At 40.5% G+C, this 15813-nt stretch overlaps 1 protein-coding gene across 1 annotated transcript; it reads left to right on the top strand.

Annotated features, from left to right (window-relative positions):
- The first annotated feature begins 561 nt into the window (after positions 1-561).
- On the top strand, positions 562-12077 carry LOC132644300 (uncharacterized). Its single transcript, XM_060360889.1, has 6 exons — positions 562-685; positions 1148-1374; positions 10947-10997; positions 11324-11496; positions 11615-11858; positions 11970-12077. Exons 1-6 carry the CDS (start codon positions 562-564, stop codon positions 12075-12077), a joined length of 927 nt encoding a protein of 308 aa, XP_060216872.1.
- Positions 12078-15813: the final 3736 nt, after the last annotated feature.

Genomic DNA, 15813 nt, shown 5'->3' with positions numbered 1-15813 from the left:
TGGGACGATATCTTAAACTATACTATAATTTGATAGAGTACGAGTAAAAAAAACTCTATATGCCCAGAGCTCGTCAAGTGGTGTCATATTAGGAGAAGTAAACGAGAACACCGATCAGAAGGGGGAAGGACTAGTCCAAACACAAAATTCTTTTGATGTGTTGGGGGATCTAGAACCAGGTGTAGAGGGAGATGAGAATGCAATCACTAGTCCTGCAAAATCTCATAAAACTATACAACAGGAAAATGAGGGTAATGAGAGTGACTTTCAACAGGTGGAGGCACGAGGCAGATCACAGGAGATGAGTACCAATGCTGCTCATGACATCAGTGTTCAGGCAAGCAAAAGCAAGGAAACATCAAGCAGTCACATGAGTCCCGTAAAATGCAATCTTCAGTCTGTAAACAGTTCAACAAAGCAAGGAAATAACAATGAGAAAGCCAAATCTATAGCATCTGTGTCAAAGAGTATTAACAATAGTTCAGCAACAAGAGTGGAATCTGCCCCAATGAGTTCCACAGGCGGTGATAATGCAAAGTTTAATTAGCAAAGAGTACACACATGAGTACACCAAAAACAACAGCAGGACAGACACAAGGGGACAAAACAAGCAGTGGAAAAGCAAAGCAATCCAATGTGGACAAAACTATGTCAGCACATGAAGATCAGGAAGAAACAAATTCATGTAATGAGGAGATGGAGATAGAAAAGGAAAATATTGAGCATAATATGATGCAGTAGAGTAGACAAGATATTGATATACCTACAGGAGCGGAAAGGAAAGAGGATACCTTGGACACTGGACAACTTGTAGTAAGGAAAAACAACTCTCCTAGATCAGCTGTGAGCTTAAAGGGGGGAACCAAAGATCTTGATGTGCACTCCATAGAGAATAATTTTAAAACAGCTTCTAGGGCTGGAGATATCTCACCTAAGTTAATTAAAAAGGGTGGGGTAAAGACAAAGAAAAAGGCAACAAGGGATACAAGTGTTCCACCAGTTGGGGGGAGTTCATACTAGAAGGCAGCACAATACACTTTACATACCATGATTAATGCACTCATATCGAATATTAGGTCTGTTAATACTATGGAATCTTTTACAAGATTGATGAAGATGTATCAACAGTATCATTTTGGCTTTATAGGTTTAATGGAACCTTTTCAAGAGGCTGCTAGAATTGAAGAATATAGGAGAAGAATTAGAATGGAACATGTTATGGTCAGTGTGTCTGGTAAGATCTGGGTATTTGTGGAAGATTTGTTTGATATTCAGGTTATAGTAGATCATCCTCAACATTTAGCTATCAAGTTGAGTGTTAGGGAAAGTCAGGATGAGATGATAGTGTCTTTGATATATGCAAAATGTACTCAGGTAGAAAGAATGGATTATGGGATTCACTAGCGGATTTGTCATCATCAATGGTGCTTCTTTGGCTGGTAAGATGAGATTTCAATGTGATCACTACAAATGGGAAAAAGTATGGGGGTCTCCCTGTAACTATCAATGAGATTCAAGATTTCAGGGGTTGTATTCTGTCACGCCCCAAGTCGATGAGCCGTGACGGAAGTCTGACCTCTAGTGACCAAACACCCCTAAACATGTATCTGAAACATGCTGAACATCAAAGGCCCATAATGACATAAACTGATCTCATAAGAGGGAAACATCAGAACTCTGTACAATCTGCACATATATATATATATATATACACAACATGCGGAAGAACAGTGCAAGCCAGCTAGGCTGCTACATATACTGTACACAAAAGAATAGAAGCCAACAAGGCTACATCGTCTAACTACTACATACAACTGTCTACAAACCTCTACTAGAATAAAAGCTGTAGAAAGGACGGGACAAGGCCCCGTCATACCCCTATGTATACACATCTAAAAAGAGGCATACCAAAACTGACTGTAGCTCCGGATCAAATGGAGCGTACTGACCACTGCTAGATCTAGAGGTCTTACTGAGCTGGACCACTTATTTGTCTCGCTGTACGTGCGGGTATGAACGCAGCCCCCCGAGCAACGGGAAGTCAGTACGGATAATGTACCGAGTATGTAAGGCATAAGAACAACATATATACATAAGAATCATGGATAAGATCTGAACTCATAAACTGAAATGACTGACTCCATGTACTTGTATGAACTAGTATCTACCTAAATCTGCATAAATTTGTATAACTGGCAATGCCTCTGTGGGCACATAATATGCATGCTTATACCTATCAATGATGGCCATGCATCTATATGTGTGTGCGTATATAACGCCTGATATATGTATGTATATAACGCCTGATGTATGTGCGTATATAATGCTTGTAAAGCCTCTATGGCATCTCATCATATCATATCGGCTCCTCTGCAGCCATAATCAATATAATCATCATAGTGGTAGTGTGTATATAACGCCTATTTCTCTTCTCATTATTTACATATATCTAATATTCGCGTATATAACGTCTTCTGGTCACGGGTCAATGTACATAAATAATATATAATGAATGTAATGCATGAATAAACTGTATGCACAGAGCTGGCTACATAAGACTAGACCCATGAACAAAAGGATCACTCATAAATGGAGTACATGAACATCAAAGAATGAAGTACTTCTAATGCTTCTAAGAGTAGAGTAATATGGAAGCTCGCTTACTCGCTTGTTGGATCATATCATAGGATCATACCAAAAGAAAGAAAGGATAGCCTTAACATACCTTGAAGTATACTCAATCGTCCCACTTCTACCTCTCGAACTTGCAAGTCTACAATTAAGATAACATAGGGCTTAATTAGACTATTTACTTCACTTACTAACCTCCTTTAGACGCATATAAAGCTTAACGATTGTAGACAATATTTTCCTTATAAGCTTACAACTCTTCAACTTCTCATTCGATCTAATGTCAACCACAATATCCACAACACGATGAAAACACACACACACACACACACACACACACACATATATATCAAATCCATTCCCAATCTTCTCTTAAAATAACCCTAAGTCACTATCTTGTCTTTCGTCAACTTACCACCCCTACAAATACCAACCCCCCCTTTACTTAGAATCACTAAAACTCTTGATACTCAACTTAAATATAAGGGTAGAAATCATTTACATACCTCGAAGGGGTCAAAAATCCCAAGAATCACTTCAACTTCAACTCTCTAAGTTTCACAACCTTGAAGAAACCCTAGAATCAACCTTCTTCTTCACAAGCTAGGGTTTACGGGGTCCGGGTCTTGTCAAATCTTTGCTAATATGATGGAAAAATATTGGGAGAAAATATGTTAGGGTTTTTCTGATTTGGAAAGGAGGAAAATATGAAATAGGGTCGTGAACCACCTATTTATACTTGGAATTAAAAAGGCTACAGCGGTCCGGTTCTCCCCCCCTTAGGAACATTCGTCCTCGAATGTTCGAACAATCCTAGGTTATAAAATTTTTGGTTGAGTTTCCCCTGTACTCATACCAATCCATCCTGCGCGCAGCAACCCAAAATAATGCCACACAGGGCCATGTATACAACACCCAATACCATGGCCTCACACGACCAATCACGATAACTGAAATGAAATAATACGTGGGGGCGATGATGCCTCAGATTGAACCTCCTGTACTACTGGGAAAAAATGCGGATACCCAGTCATCATTTCCTCTTCCGCTTCCCAAGTCACTTCCTCAACATTCTTATTCCTCCATAAAACTTTAACCGAAGCTACATCCTTTTTTCCGCAGCCGACGGACCTGTCTGTCCAATATAGCCACTGAAACTTCATCGTATGATAACTGCTCGGTCACTGGATATCATCCACTGGTACCACTCTTGAAGGATCTCCGATACACTTACGAAGCATAGATACATGAAATACTGGATGCACTGACTCTATCTCCGAAGGCAATTCCAGCTCATATACCACTGTGCCCACTGTGCGAATGATCTTATATGGCACAATATACCGAGGGCTCAACTTACCCTTCTTGCCAAACCTCGTCACTCCCTTCATAGGAAAAATTTTCAAGAACACCCAGTCGCCTATCTCGAACTCTAGCTTACGTCGCCGATTATCCGCATAAGATTTCTGTCGACTCTGAGCTGTTAGCAACCTCTCTCTAATCACTTTCACCTTATCAACTGCATACTGAATTAAGTCTGGGCCTACTAACTGATTCTCCCCGACATCAAACCACCCTATGGGCGATCTACATCTCCGCCCATATAAGGCCTCATAAGGATCCATCTGAATACTGAAATGGTAACTGTTGTTATATGCAAACTCGATAAGAGATAAATGATCATCCCAACTACCTTGGAAGTCAAGTGCACAAGCTCTAAGCATATCCTCATGGGTATGTATAGTATGCTCCGCTTGTCCATCTGTCTGGGGGTGAAACGCAGTACTAAGACTCACTTGAGTCCCCAATCCTCACTTGAGTCCCCAATCCTTGCTGAAAAGACTTCCAGAATTTGGCTGTGAACTGTGCTCCCCTATCTGAAATAATGGCTTTAGGAACACCATGAAGTCGTACAATCTCCTTAAGATAAAGCCTTGCATAATCCTCGGCTGGATAAGTAGGTCTGACAGGCAGAAAATGAGCTGACTTTGTGAGCCTATCAACTATGACCCATATCGAATCACACTTCCACTGATTACGGGGCAACCCTATAATAAAGTCCATATTAATTACCTCCCACTTCCATGTCGGGATCTCCATAGCCTGCAATAGACCGCCAGGCTTCTGGTACTCTATTTTGACCTGCTAATAATTTGGACACTGAGCGACAAATTCTGCTATATCTCTCTTCATACCATCCCACCAATAAACTTCCTTGAGATCATGGTACATCTTCGTTGAGCCTGGATGAATGAAATAACGGGAGTAATGTGCCTCTCCCATAACCTACAGACAGAGCCCTGCAACGTTAGGGACACATAATCTACCTCGATACCTGAGTACTCTATCACCTGTGATCACAAAGGGTGTCTTTTCTTTCTGAGGTGTTGTATCTCGATAATGAACTAAAACAGGATCCTCATACTGACGCTCATTTATCTCTACTACCAAAGATGATACCGTTGTGTCTTGAACAGTAACTCCTGCATCTCCCGAATCTATTAATCAAACTCCGAGGCTTGCCAATCGATGAGCCTCACGGACCATTTCTCTTCTCTCTGGCGACACGTGCGACAAGCTAGCCATAGATTTACGACTGAGGGCATCGGCTACCACATTAGCCTTCCCGGGATGGTACAAAATATCCACATCATAGTCTTTTAACCTCTCCAACCATCGCCTCTGACGCAAGTTCAAGTCCTTCTGCTTAAAGATGTACTGAGACTCGTATGATCAGTATAGATATCAATATGGACACCATATAAGTAGTGCCTCCATATCTTCAAGGCATGAATCACTGCTGCTAACTCAAGGTCATGGGTTGGATAATTCTTCTCGTGTTTCTTTAACTGTCTAGAAGCATAGACGACAACTTTACCGTGCTGCATCAACACACAACCCAATCCAACACCTGAAGCATCACAATATACCACATAGCCATCTGCTCCTTCTGGAAGAGTCAAAACTGGTGTTGAAGTCAACTTATCCTTCAACATCTGAAAACTCTGCTCACAAGCATCTGTCCATTGGAACTTAGCTGATTTCTGAGTTAATTTAGTCAATGGGGCTGAAAGAAAGGAAAATCCTTCTACAAATCTTTTATAATAACCTGCCAAGCCCAAGAAACTACGTATCTCTGTTGGTGCCGTGGGCCTTGGCTAATTCTTCACAGCCTCAATCTTCTGGGCATCCACTCTAATACCTTCCTCTGAAATAATGTGACCCAGAAAAGCCACAGAGTTCAACCAGAACTCACACTTAGAAAACTTGGCATACCACTTTTTCCCTCAAAGAATTCCAAGCACTGTCCGTAGATGTTCTGCATGATCATCCTCTAACGGCGAATAGACCAGAATATCATGTATGAACACGATCACAAACAAATCTAGAAAGGGCCTGAATACACGATTCATCAAATTCATGAATACAGCTGCGGCATTAGTTATCCCGAACGACATAACACGAAACTCATAGTGGCCATATCTAGTCCGGAATGTCGTCTTCGGAATGTCCTCTTCCTTGACCCTGACCTGGTGATATCCTGATCTCAAGTCTATCTTCGAGAAATATTTAGCGCCCTGCAACTGATCGAATAAATCATCGATCCTCGGGAACGGATACTTATTCTTTACAATCACTCTATTCAATTGCTTATAGTCAATACACATTCACAAAGAGCCATCCTTCTTTATTACAAATAACACCGGCGCTCTCCACGGTGATGTACTAGGCCTAATAAAGCTCTTCTCAAGCAAATCTTTCAACTGCTCCTTCAATTCTTTCAACTCCGTAGGTGCCATCCTATAAGGAGGGATAGGTATTAGTTGAGTGTCTGGCAATAGGTCAATAGCAAAATCAATCTCCCACTCTGGGGGAATGCCTGGAAGCTCATTTGAAAATACTTTTGGGAACTCGTTAACAACAGAAACAAACTGAAGAGTCGGCAACTCTGCTTGCACGTCTTGAACTCGAACTAGGTGAAAAATATACCCTTTTCTGATCATTCTTTCTGCCTTAAGGTAGGAAACAAACCTACCCTAGGCGAAGTAGCATTGCCCTTCCACTCTAGGACTGGCTCACCTGGAAACTGAAATCGAACCATCTTTACTCTACAATCAACATTAGCATAACAAGAAGCTAACCCGTCCATGCCCATAATAACATCGAAATCAATCATATCTAACTCAATCAGATCTGCTACGGTATGGCGGTCACAAACTATAACAACACAGTCTCGATATACTCGCCTAGCTATAACCAGATCACCAACTGGCGTAGACACCTCAAAAGGTTTAATCAACTCGGGCTCTATCCCAAACTTGCCAGCAATAAAGGGTGTAACATATGATAAAGTGGAACTTGGATCAATCAGTGCATAAAAATCATGGGAGGAAACTTATAATATACCTGTAACAACATCAGGAGACGTCTCACGATCCAGTCTACCGGCCAATGCATACACGCGGTGCTGAGGATTGTTCGAGCTGGATGCTCCACTCCTCCCCCTACCTCGCCCTGCTAGCGTCTGAAAAACTTTCCCTGAAGGGCGCACTGCAGAAGAGGAGCCAGCCACAGACCCTGTAGGCTGAATCATACCTGTACCAACCCCCATCGGGCACTCCCTCATCCCGTGGCATGACTGCCCACAAGTATAGCAACCATCTGAACCCAGCCAACAGGGACCTGCATGTAACTTGCTACACTGGGTACATCGCGGAAATAGGGGCCTCATCTGACCTGACTCTGCTCGGTACTGAGAGCCTGACGCTCTAAAACTCTGGACCGCTCCGGAATATGAAGACCGGTCAAACCTCGGGCCTGGAAACTGCGGAGGTGAACTCCCTGCCGGCTAATAAGAATACCTGGGATGCTGCTGTCTCTGTCCTCCCCTGAACTCACTAACAATATCAAAAGATCTAGGCCTCTTACCATGGCCCCGGTCACACTCACGCTCTATCCTCCGCTGGCATTTACGATCCTCCAAATTCTGTGCATACGCCTGTATACGGGAGATGTCCATGCCTGGTTGTAGTGCAGCAGTCCTGCACTCATCTATCAAGTGTGGCCCTAGTCCAGCCACGAAGCGATGAACTCTATCCTCCATCTCAGCCACCATGGCTGGGCATATTTAGCCAAGGAATCGAAGTATACACAATACTCTTGCACATTCATACTACCCTACTTAATACATAGAAACCTATCTGCTGGGGCCCGTCGGACCTCTGGAGGTAGATAATAGCGGAGAAAAGCATCTGAGAACTCTCGCCACACAGCTGGAGGGGCCCCTAGATAACTCCCATGCCTTATACCAACACCACCGACTCAACCTCATCCGCGTGCATAACCCTTAAGGTCCTCTGCATACCATCAATGAAATCTTGGGGGTCCATATTTTGCTTTACCACATAAAACTCAGGAGGACCGAACCCAAGGAAGGTCTTAACCCTCGAACTACTGGCCCTGCCTGCTGGGTTAATACCAACTCCCTGTCGCTGTGCCTGGGTGGCTACTAATCTGGTCAATAAACGTACGGCATCCCCTACATCCTGGCCCTCTGCATCCGGCTGAGGAACTGGGGTAGGTGCGATGTCTCAGACGGCCCCTCACTTTGAATCTCATCCTGGGCCTTCGTGGCCTGCCGAGTACGGCTAGTGGCCTCACCGGCCATTCTCTTGCCCTTCTGGGCAGCTGTAGCTTTCTTGCGGCATCACTGCAATCAAAACAATTTATTAAAAAGCAAACGCTTAATGCAGGGCTCTATCGCACAATCTAAGAGAGAAAGAATGACATCCTCCTAAATATCCTTTAGCCTCCTGTTTATAAGTGTGGTGCACAACACGCCCATAAACAAGACTCTACTAGACACGGTCTATAGACAACCCTAGGATGGAACTGCTCTGATATCACTTCTGTTTCGCCCCAAACCAATGAGTCGTGACGGAGTCTGACCTCTAGCGACCAAACACCCCTTAACACGTATCTGAAACATGTTGAACATTAAAGGCCCATAATGGCATAAACTGATCTCATAAGAGGGAAACATCAGAACTCTGTACAATCTGTATATATATATACACAACATGCGGAAGAACAGTGAAAGCTAGCTAGGCTGCTACATATACTGTACACAAAAGAATAGAAGCCGACAAGGCTACATCGTCTGACCTCTACTGGAATAAAAGCTGTAGAAAGGATGGGACAAGGCCCCGCCATACACATATGTATACACGTCTAAAAAGGGGCATACCAAAACTGACTGTAGCTCCGGATCAAATGGAGCGTACTGACCACTGCTAGATCTAGAGGTCCTACTGAGCTGGACCTCTGTGGGCACATAATATGCATGCTCATACCTATCAATGATGGTCGTGCATCTATATGTATGTGTGTGTGTATATAACGCCTGATGTATGTGCATATATAACGCCTGTAAAGCCTCTATGGCATCTCATCATATCATATCGGCTCATCTGCGGCCATAATGAATATAATCATCATAGTGGTAGTGCGTATATAACACCTATATCTCTTCTCACACTTTACATATATCTAATATTTGAATATATAACGCCTTCTGGTCACGGGTCAATGTACATAAATATATAATGAAAGTAATGCATGAATAAACTGTATGCACAGAGCTGGCTACATAAGACTAGACCTATAAATAGAAGGATCACTCATAAATGGAGTACATGAACATCAAAGACTGAAGTAATTCTAATGCTTCTAAGAGTAGAGTAATATGGAAGCTCGCTTACTCGCTTGTTGGATCATATCATAGGATCATGCCAAAAGAAAGAAAGGATAGTCTTAACATACCTTAAAGTATACTCAATCGTCGCACTTCTACCTCTCGAACTTGCAAGTCTACAATTAAGATAACATAGGGCTTAATTAGACTATTTACTTCACTTACTAACCTCGTTTAGACGCATATGGAGCTTAACGATTGTAGATAATATTTTCCTTATAACCTTACAACTCTTCAACTTCTCATTCGATCCAATGTCAACAACAATATCCACAACACGATGACAACACACACACACACACACACACACACACACACACACACACACACACATATATATATATATATATATATATATATATATATATATATATATATACATTACAAATCCATTCTCAATCGTCTCTTAAAATAACCCTAAGTCACTATCTTGTCTTTCATCAACTTACCACCCTCACAAATACCCCCTCTTTACTTAGAATCACTAAAACTCTTGATACTCAACTTAAATATAAGGGTAGAAATCATTTACATACCTTGAGGGGTCAAAAATCCCAAGAATCACTTCAACTTCAACTCCCTAAGTTTCACAACCTTGAAGAAACCCTAGAAGCAACCTTCTACTTCACAAGCTCGGGTTTACGGGGTCCGGGTCTTGTCAAATCTTTGCTAATATAATGGAAAAATATTGGGAGAAAATATGTTAGGGTTTTTCTGATTTGGAAAGGAGGAAAATATGAAATAGGGTCGTGAACCACCTATTTATACTTGGAATTAAAAAGACTACAGCGGTCCGGTTCGACGAGCGGGTCGACGGCCCGTCGACGTGTCAACGGTCCGTCGACTTGATCCGTCGACATGCGCCTGCAGATGCAAGGCTGCGGACCCTGTCGACGCCGCACATCGATGGTCCGTCGACCTTGTCGACAACCCATCGACGATGATTGGTGTTCTGCAGATTTTTCTGATTCGGTTCAGATCGCGTCGATTCGATTCGTTCAACTTCTAACTCTATAAATTGCCAGGAATATCTGTTGGTACCCTCGTACACGGGACAAGGCACTTTCTACCTCTAAACTCAGGCTCGGGTCTCTATTCCAAGGGCTTACCCGACTAGGAAACCATAGGTTCTACCACTACGAACACGAAGGGTGTAACACATTCAAAACTATGGGATGACAGACTTGGGATTTAATGGGAGTAAATTTACTTGGTGGAATGGCCAAAGTGGAGAAGATTGCATCTTTAAGAGACTGGATAGGGTGTTAGGTAATCAGGCCTTGCAAAACAAATATCCTAATATAAAAGTTTCACATTTGCTCAGAACTAGGTCTGATCATGCCCCATTGTTGATATATTATGATGGAGATTCAATTCCTATTAAAAAACCTTTTAGTTTTTAAACTTTTGGGTTAAGCATGATGGTTTTTTGGATACAGTTAAAACACAGTGGACAACAGACTTTATGGCCAACCCCTTCATTTTTTTTCATCAGAAAATGAAGAAGGTGAAGGCTGCATTGGTTCTATGGAGTAAAAACACTTTTGGAAATATTTTTCAGGAGATTGAAGCTTTAGAAGAGGTGATCAAGGTACATGAAGCACAGTTTGAGGTATAGCCATATCCCTCAGATAGAGAAAGCTTACATAGAGTGTAAGCAAACTTGTATAGATATTTGCATTTAGAAGAGGAATTCTAGAAACAAAAAAGCTGGAATGCAATGGTTTCAAGATGGGGATAGAAATACTAAGATTTTCCATGCCTATGTTCAAGGGAGAAGAAGGAGATTGCAGCTAAAAAGAATTCAGAGGCAGATGGAGAATGGATAGAAGATAGAGATGAAGTAGCAGCTGAAGCTATTAGATTCTTTAAAGATCAATTCACAAAGGAGGATTCACAAAGGAGGCTGACCCAACTGATTTTGAAATCTTTACTCAGGTACCACAAATGATACCTGAGGAGGAGAACAGACTCTTGGAAGATATACCAACAAAAAAGGAAGTCAAGGCTGTGGTCTTTCAACTGAATAGGAAAAGTGCTGATGGACCAGATGGTTTCACTGGACTTTTCTATCAAACATGCTGGGAAATCAATGGGGAAGGATATAACTAGTATAGTTATAGCATTTTTCTGTGGGGCAGAATTGCCCAAGTTTATTACTCATATTAACTTGGTTTTGTTGCCACAGAAAAAGGTAGTCAACACTTTCTTTAATATGTGACCTATTAGTTTGAGAAACTTTAGCAATAAGATTTTCTCCAGATTGCTACATGAGAGATTGGTGGATAAGCTTGCTGATGTTATTTCTCTAAATCAATCAGGTTTCGTTAAAGATAGGAGCATTGTGGAGAATGTTTTGTTGACTCAAAATATTGTGGATGATATAAGACTATGGACAAAAGATGCAAATGTGGTAATGAAGCTCGATATGGCTAAAGCATATGATAGAGTTTCTTGGATTTTTCTGACTAAGGTGCTTAGGCAGATAGGATTCTCAAAAAGGGTGATAGATATGATTTTCAGAATCATAAGCAATAATTGGTGTTCAATTTTGGTGAATGGGCAACAACATGGATTTTTTTAGTCCTCAAGAAAGGTAAAGCAAGGGGACCCTTTGTCCACTACTTTATTCATTTTGGCAACTGATGTTTTAACCAGGAATTTGAATACTACATCAGAAGCCTCATTTTAAATGGTTTGGAATGGCTAAGTAGAGTCCAAAAGTAAATCATTTGGCCTATGCTGATGATATGATCATTTTTACATCAGCAGATGTTGTTTCTTTGCAATTGATCATGAATATTTTGAAGAAATATGAAACAACTTCTGGCTAAAAGATTAACATGGAGAAGAGTTATGTCTACATGCATACAAATGTCCATGGAGACATTAGCATAACTGTGGAGATAGTGACTGGTATACCTAGGAAGGAGTTTCCTTTTATGTATTTGGGTTGTCCTATATATCATTGTAGGAGGAAAAAGCAATTCTTCAATTCTTTAATCCTAAAGATCATGAACAAGCTACAAAGTTGGAAAAGTAAGATGTTGTCTTTTGGAGGTAGGGCAATACTAATTAAGCATGTGCTACAGTGTATGCCCGTTCATATGCTCTCTGCGGTCAATCCACCAGTGGGGGTGATTAGACAAATGCACAAGATGTTTGCACAGTTTTTTTGGAGCAACTCAATTGGAGAAACAAGTAGACATTGGTTATACTGGAATAACATGTGTGTATCTACTTCTGAAGAAGGGTTGGGCTTTAGATCACTTCATGATGTATCACAGGCTCTATACTGCAAAATATGGTGGAAGTTTAGGACAAATCCTACACTATGGAGTACTTTCATGAGTAATAAATAATGTAGAAAAGAGCATTCACTGGTGGTATAATAGAAATATGGATCTCAAACTTGGAAAAGGATATTGGAAGCTAGGGACTTAATTGAACACCAGATATGGTGGCAAATCAGAGGAGGAGATTCTCAATTTTGGTATGATAACTGGACTGGTCTACGAGCTCTTTATCATGTTATTACTCAAGATAGATATGATGACATGATTCAAAATGTGGTTGAACTAGTTGAGGATGGGAATTGAAATCATGGAAGGTTGGAGGAACTCCTAATACTGAGGTGGTTAATCATATCATTGATAACATAACACCTCCTAGAGTACAAAAGGGAAGGGAAAAACCATGGTGGTTGTTGTATACTAGAAGAGAATTCACTGTAAAATCAACATGGGATTTTATAAGGTTAAGAAGACAGGAACTGGATAGATATAAGTTCATGTGTATTAAAGTTTGTCATTCAAGATTTCCTTTTCTTATGGAGGTGTTGGAAGTATAAATTTCCTTTGGATGATGTTCTTAAGAAAATGAATTTTAACATGGTATCTAGGTGTTAGTGTTGTACAAATCCAAAAGAAGAAACAATTCAGCATCTGTTTCTTACATCTTACACTGCTAAGAGGACTTGGTTATATTTCTGTGATGCTACAGGAATTCAAATAGAGGGTTTGCAATTACAACTAATCATTGTTGCATGGTGGCAAGCACCAGTTAATGGCAGGCTAAAGCAAGTGTTTAAAGAAATGCCAGCCATGATTCTATGGGAACTATGGAAGAGAAGAAATGGTATAAACATAGCAATAGGAAAGCAGGGAGCAAGGTCATTTATTAGGTTTACTCAACTATTTAGAGGCTGGTCCAGGTGAGGAACCCTTCTTTGGGAAATAATCCTAACAACTGGGATGAGTTGATTCAGAAAATGGAAGGAGGAGGGGCAACCTTAAAGGTAACAAAGTAACTTGGAGAATGCCTCCTTTAGGGTGGTGTGCTTGTAACACAGATGAAACTTACAGGGGAAACCTTGAAAGAAGTTCCTATGGGTTTTGTCTAAGAGATGCTGAAGGGGATTTGATTTGGGCACAAACTGGGGAGATAGGACATGCAACAAACACTGAAGCAGAGGTTATGGCTATATATAAGGCTTTGAGATATTGTCAGGATAATGGATTTCACAATGTTATCATTCAGACAGATTCTCAATTGATTAAAAAAATCCTCACTGAAGGATGGAAACCCCCTTGGAACATTGCTGAGTGGGTAGAGGAAGTGGAGTTGTTGAAAAAAGACATGGAGGTGTTTGTCACTCTTACTCTGAGAGAAGCAAATAAGCTGGTAGATGTTTTAGCAAATTATGCCTCAGCTTTTGGGAATGTGTTTTGGCAAAATTTTGAGGATCTAGGGGCCAACATGAGGAAAATTTTGAATAGTGACAAGATTCAAGTGCCATAAGAATCAGGAGCTGATAATGGGGTTAATAATAGAAGAAATTTGGGAGTTAGGATGCCTTCCATTCAAATCCTTTTGGAGGAGAATGGGGAGGATTATTTTACTACCTGTTTGTTTAATTTGTGCAGGCGTAGAAGATAATACAAGGAGAGCTACTCACAAGCAGTTTCTAGTCATCCTTTGTGGTATAATTCTGGCAATCACATTCAACAAGTGCAGTAAGGGCTCAAGTTTATGACTAGTATTTTGGAAGTGTATCTTATTTGTGGGATTAACTTCATATGATGCCCATTCAAATGGATATACCTTCAATGTACTAGGACTAAACACATGGAGTACTACCTTTAATCATGAATGCCAGTCACAAGTACAGATACAGACTACATCAAAGTGTTTGTTTGTGCTCAAAATTTACATGGATAATCATACTTGGGACATAAGTTGGGGATACAAAACATAGCACAGATTGTTTCAACCTTTGAGGGCAAGTGAAGGACAAAACAACAACAATAACTCAGGAAAGGCAACAAAAGATTGTCATTACAGCAGATCGAAGAACATTCAAGTGAAAGCCTCTACATGAAACAACAAGTTGGAAGTAACGATATTTTGCAACAAACAACATTACCTGGGAGGGGTGGGCTTCATAAGAACACGAACAAACATTCACTGGTTATCAACGTCCATTGCTTAGATATGTACATGCAGCACAAAATAAGACCAAATAATTAATGTACTGTGGAGAAAGTAGAAGAACAAGCTGAGATGATGAACAAAGGAACTTACCATGAAATTGAAGTGGTATTTGCAGCGATGATGAAGGAATCAGATCCAGTTGTAGAAGAAGACGACTTTCCTTAGCTGGTTTCATCATTTTCCAGATTTCAAAGCCAACACAGGAGCATTCAACGGGCAAATGAAGAACTAAGGCAATACAGAGATGGAGGAGGTTCCCTTCTTCAACTCAACATCATTAGAAGGGATTTTGCAGTTCAACATCATCGGACTTTGGCCGGAGTTTCTAGAGAGAGAAGAAGAGCAAAAAGAGAAACGACCGAGAAAATAGGGCAACAATTTTCTGATATAAGGAGTTTATACACTCCTTTTTTTTTTTTAGATATTTCCTTTTTGATTTTTACATTTTTGGATATAATGGACCCGGTTTGGCCATTGAACAAGTGTAATTTGGGCTTTAATTTTTCTGAATTAATAAAATGGCCCAACGGGCCACCATTTTTTTTTTTTTAAAAAAGCATTTCACAATTGTTATATTAACCTTGCATTGTTGCTCCATATTTGAGAGTAATATACTTCAAAAAATAGTTCAAATACAATATATTTCTTATGTAAAGGGACTAAAAGCACACATTTACCTAATTGAAAGTTAAACGTGTTGAGTTATATATCATAATGACAAAAATCAAAACTCACCAATAACAAAAGGACTGAAAGTGTATTTGTTGACACCGAATTTTGGCTCATCATACTTAAAAACGTCTCAGGGCCCCCCGATCGTTAAAAAACACAAAATAGCACTTTTTACACATTTTTGCATTATTTAGCAATTATTTGAATTATCCTTATTTCTGCAAATATTATGATTTTTATCAATTTAATGTCATTTAAATTAA

Source organism: Lycium barbarum, chromosome 6 (assembly GCF_019175385.1).
Source record: "Lycium barbarum isolate Lr01 chromosome 6, ASM1917538v2, whole genome shotgun sequence".
NCBI lineage: Eukaryota > Viridiplantae > Streptophyta > Magnoliopsida > Solanales > Solanaceae > Lycium > Lycium barbarum.
Note: the sequence above shows the minus strand (reverse complement) of the source record. Positions and strands in the feature narration are given on the sequence as shown.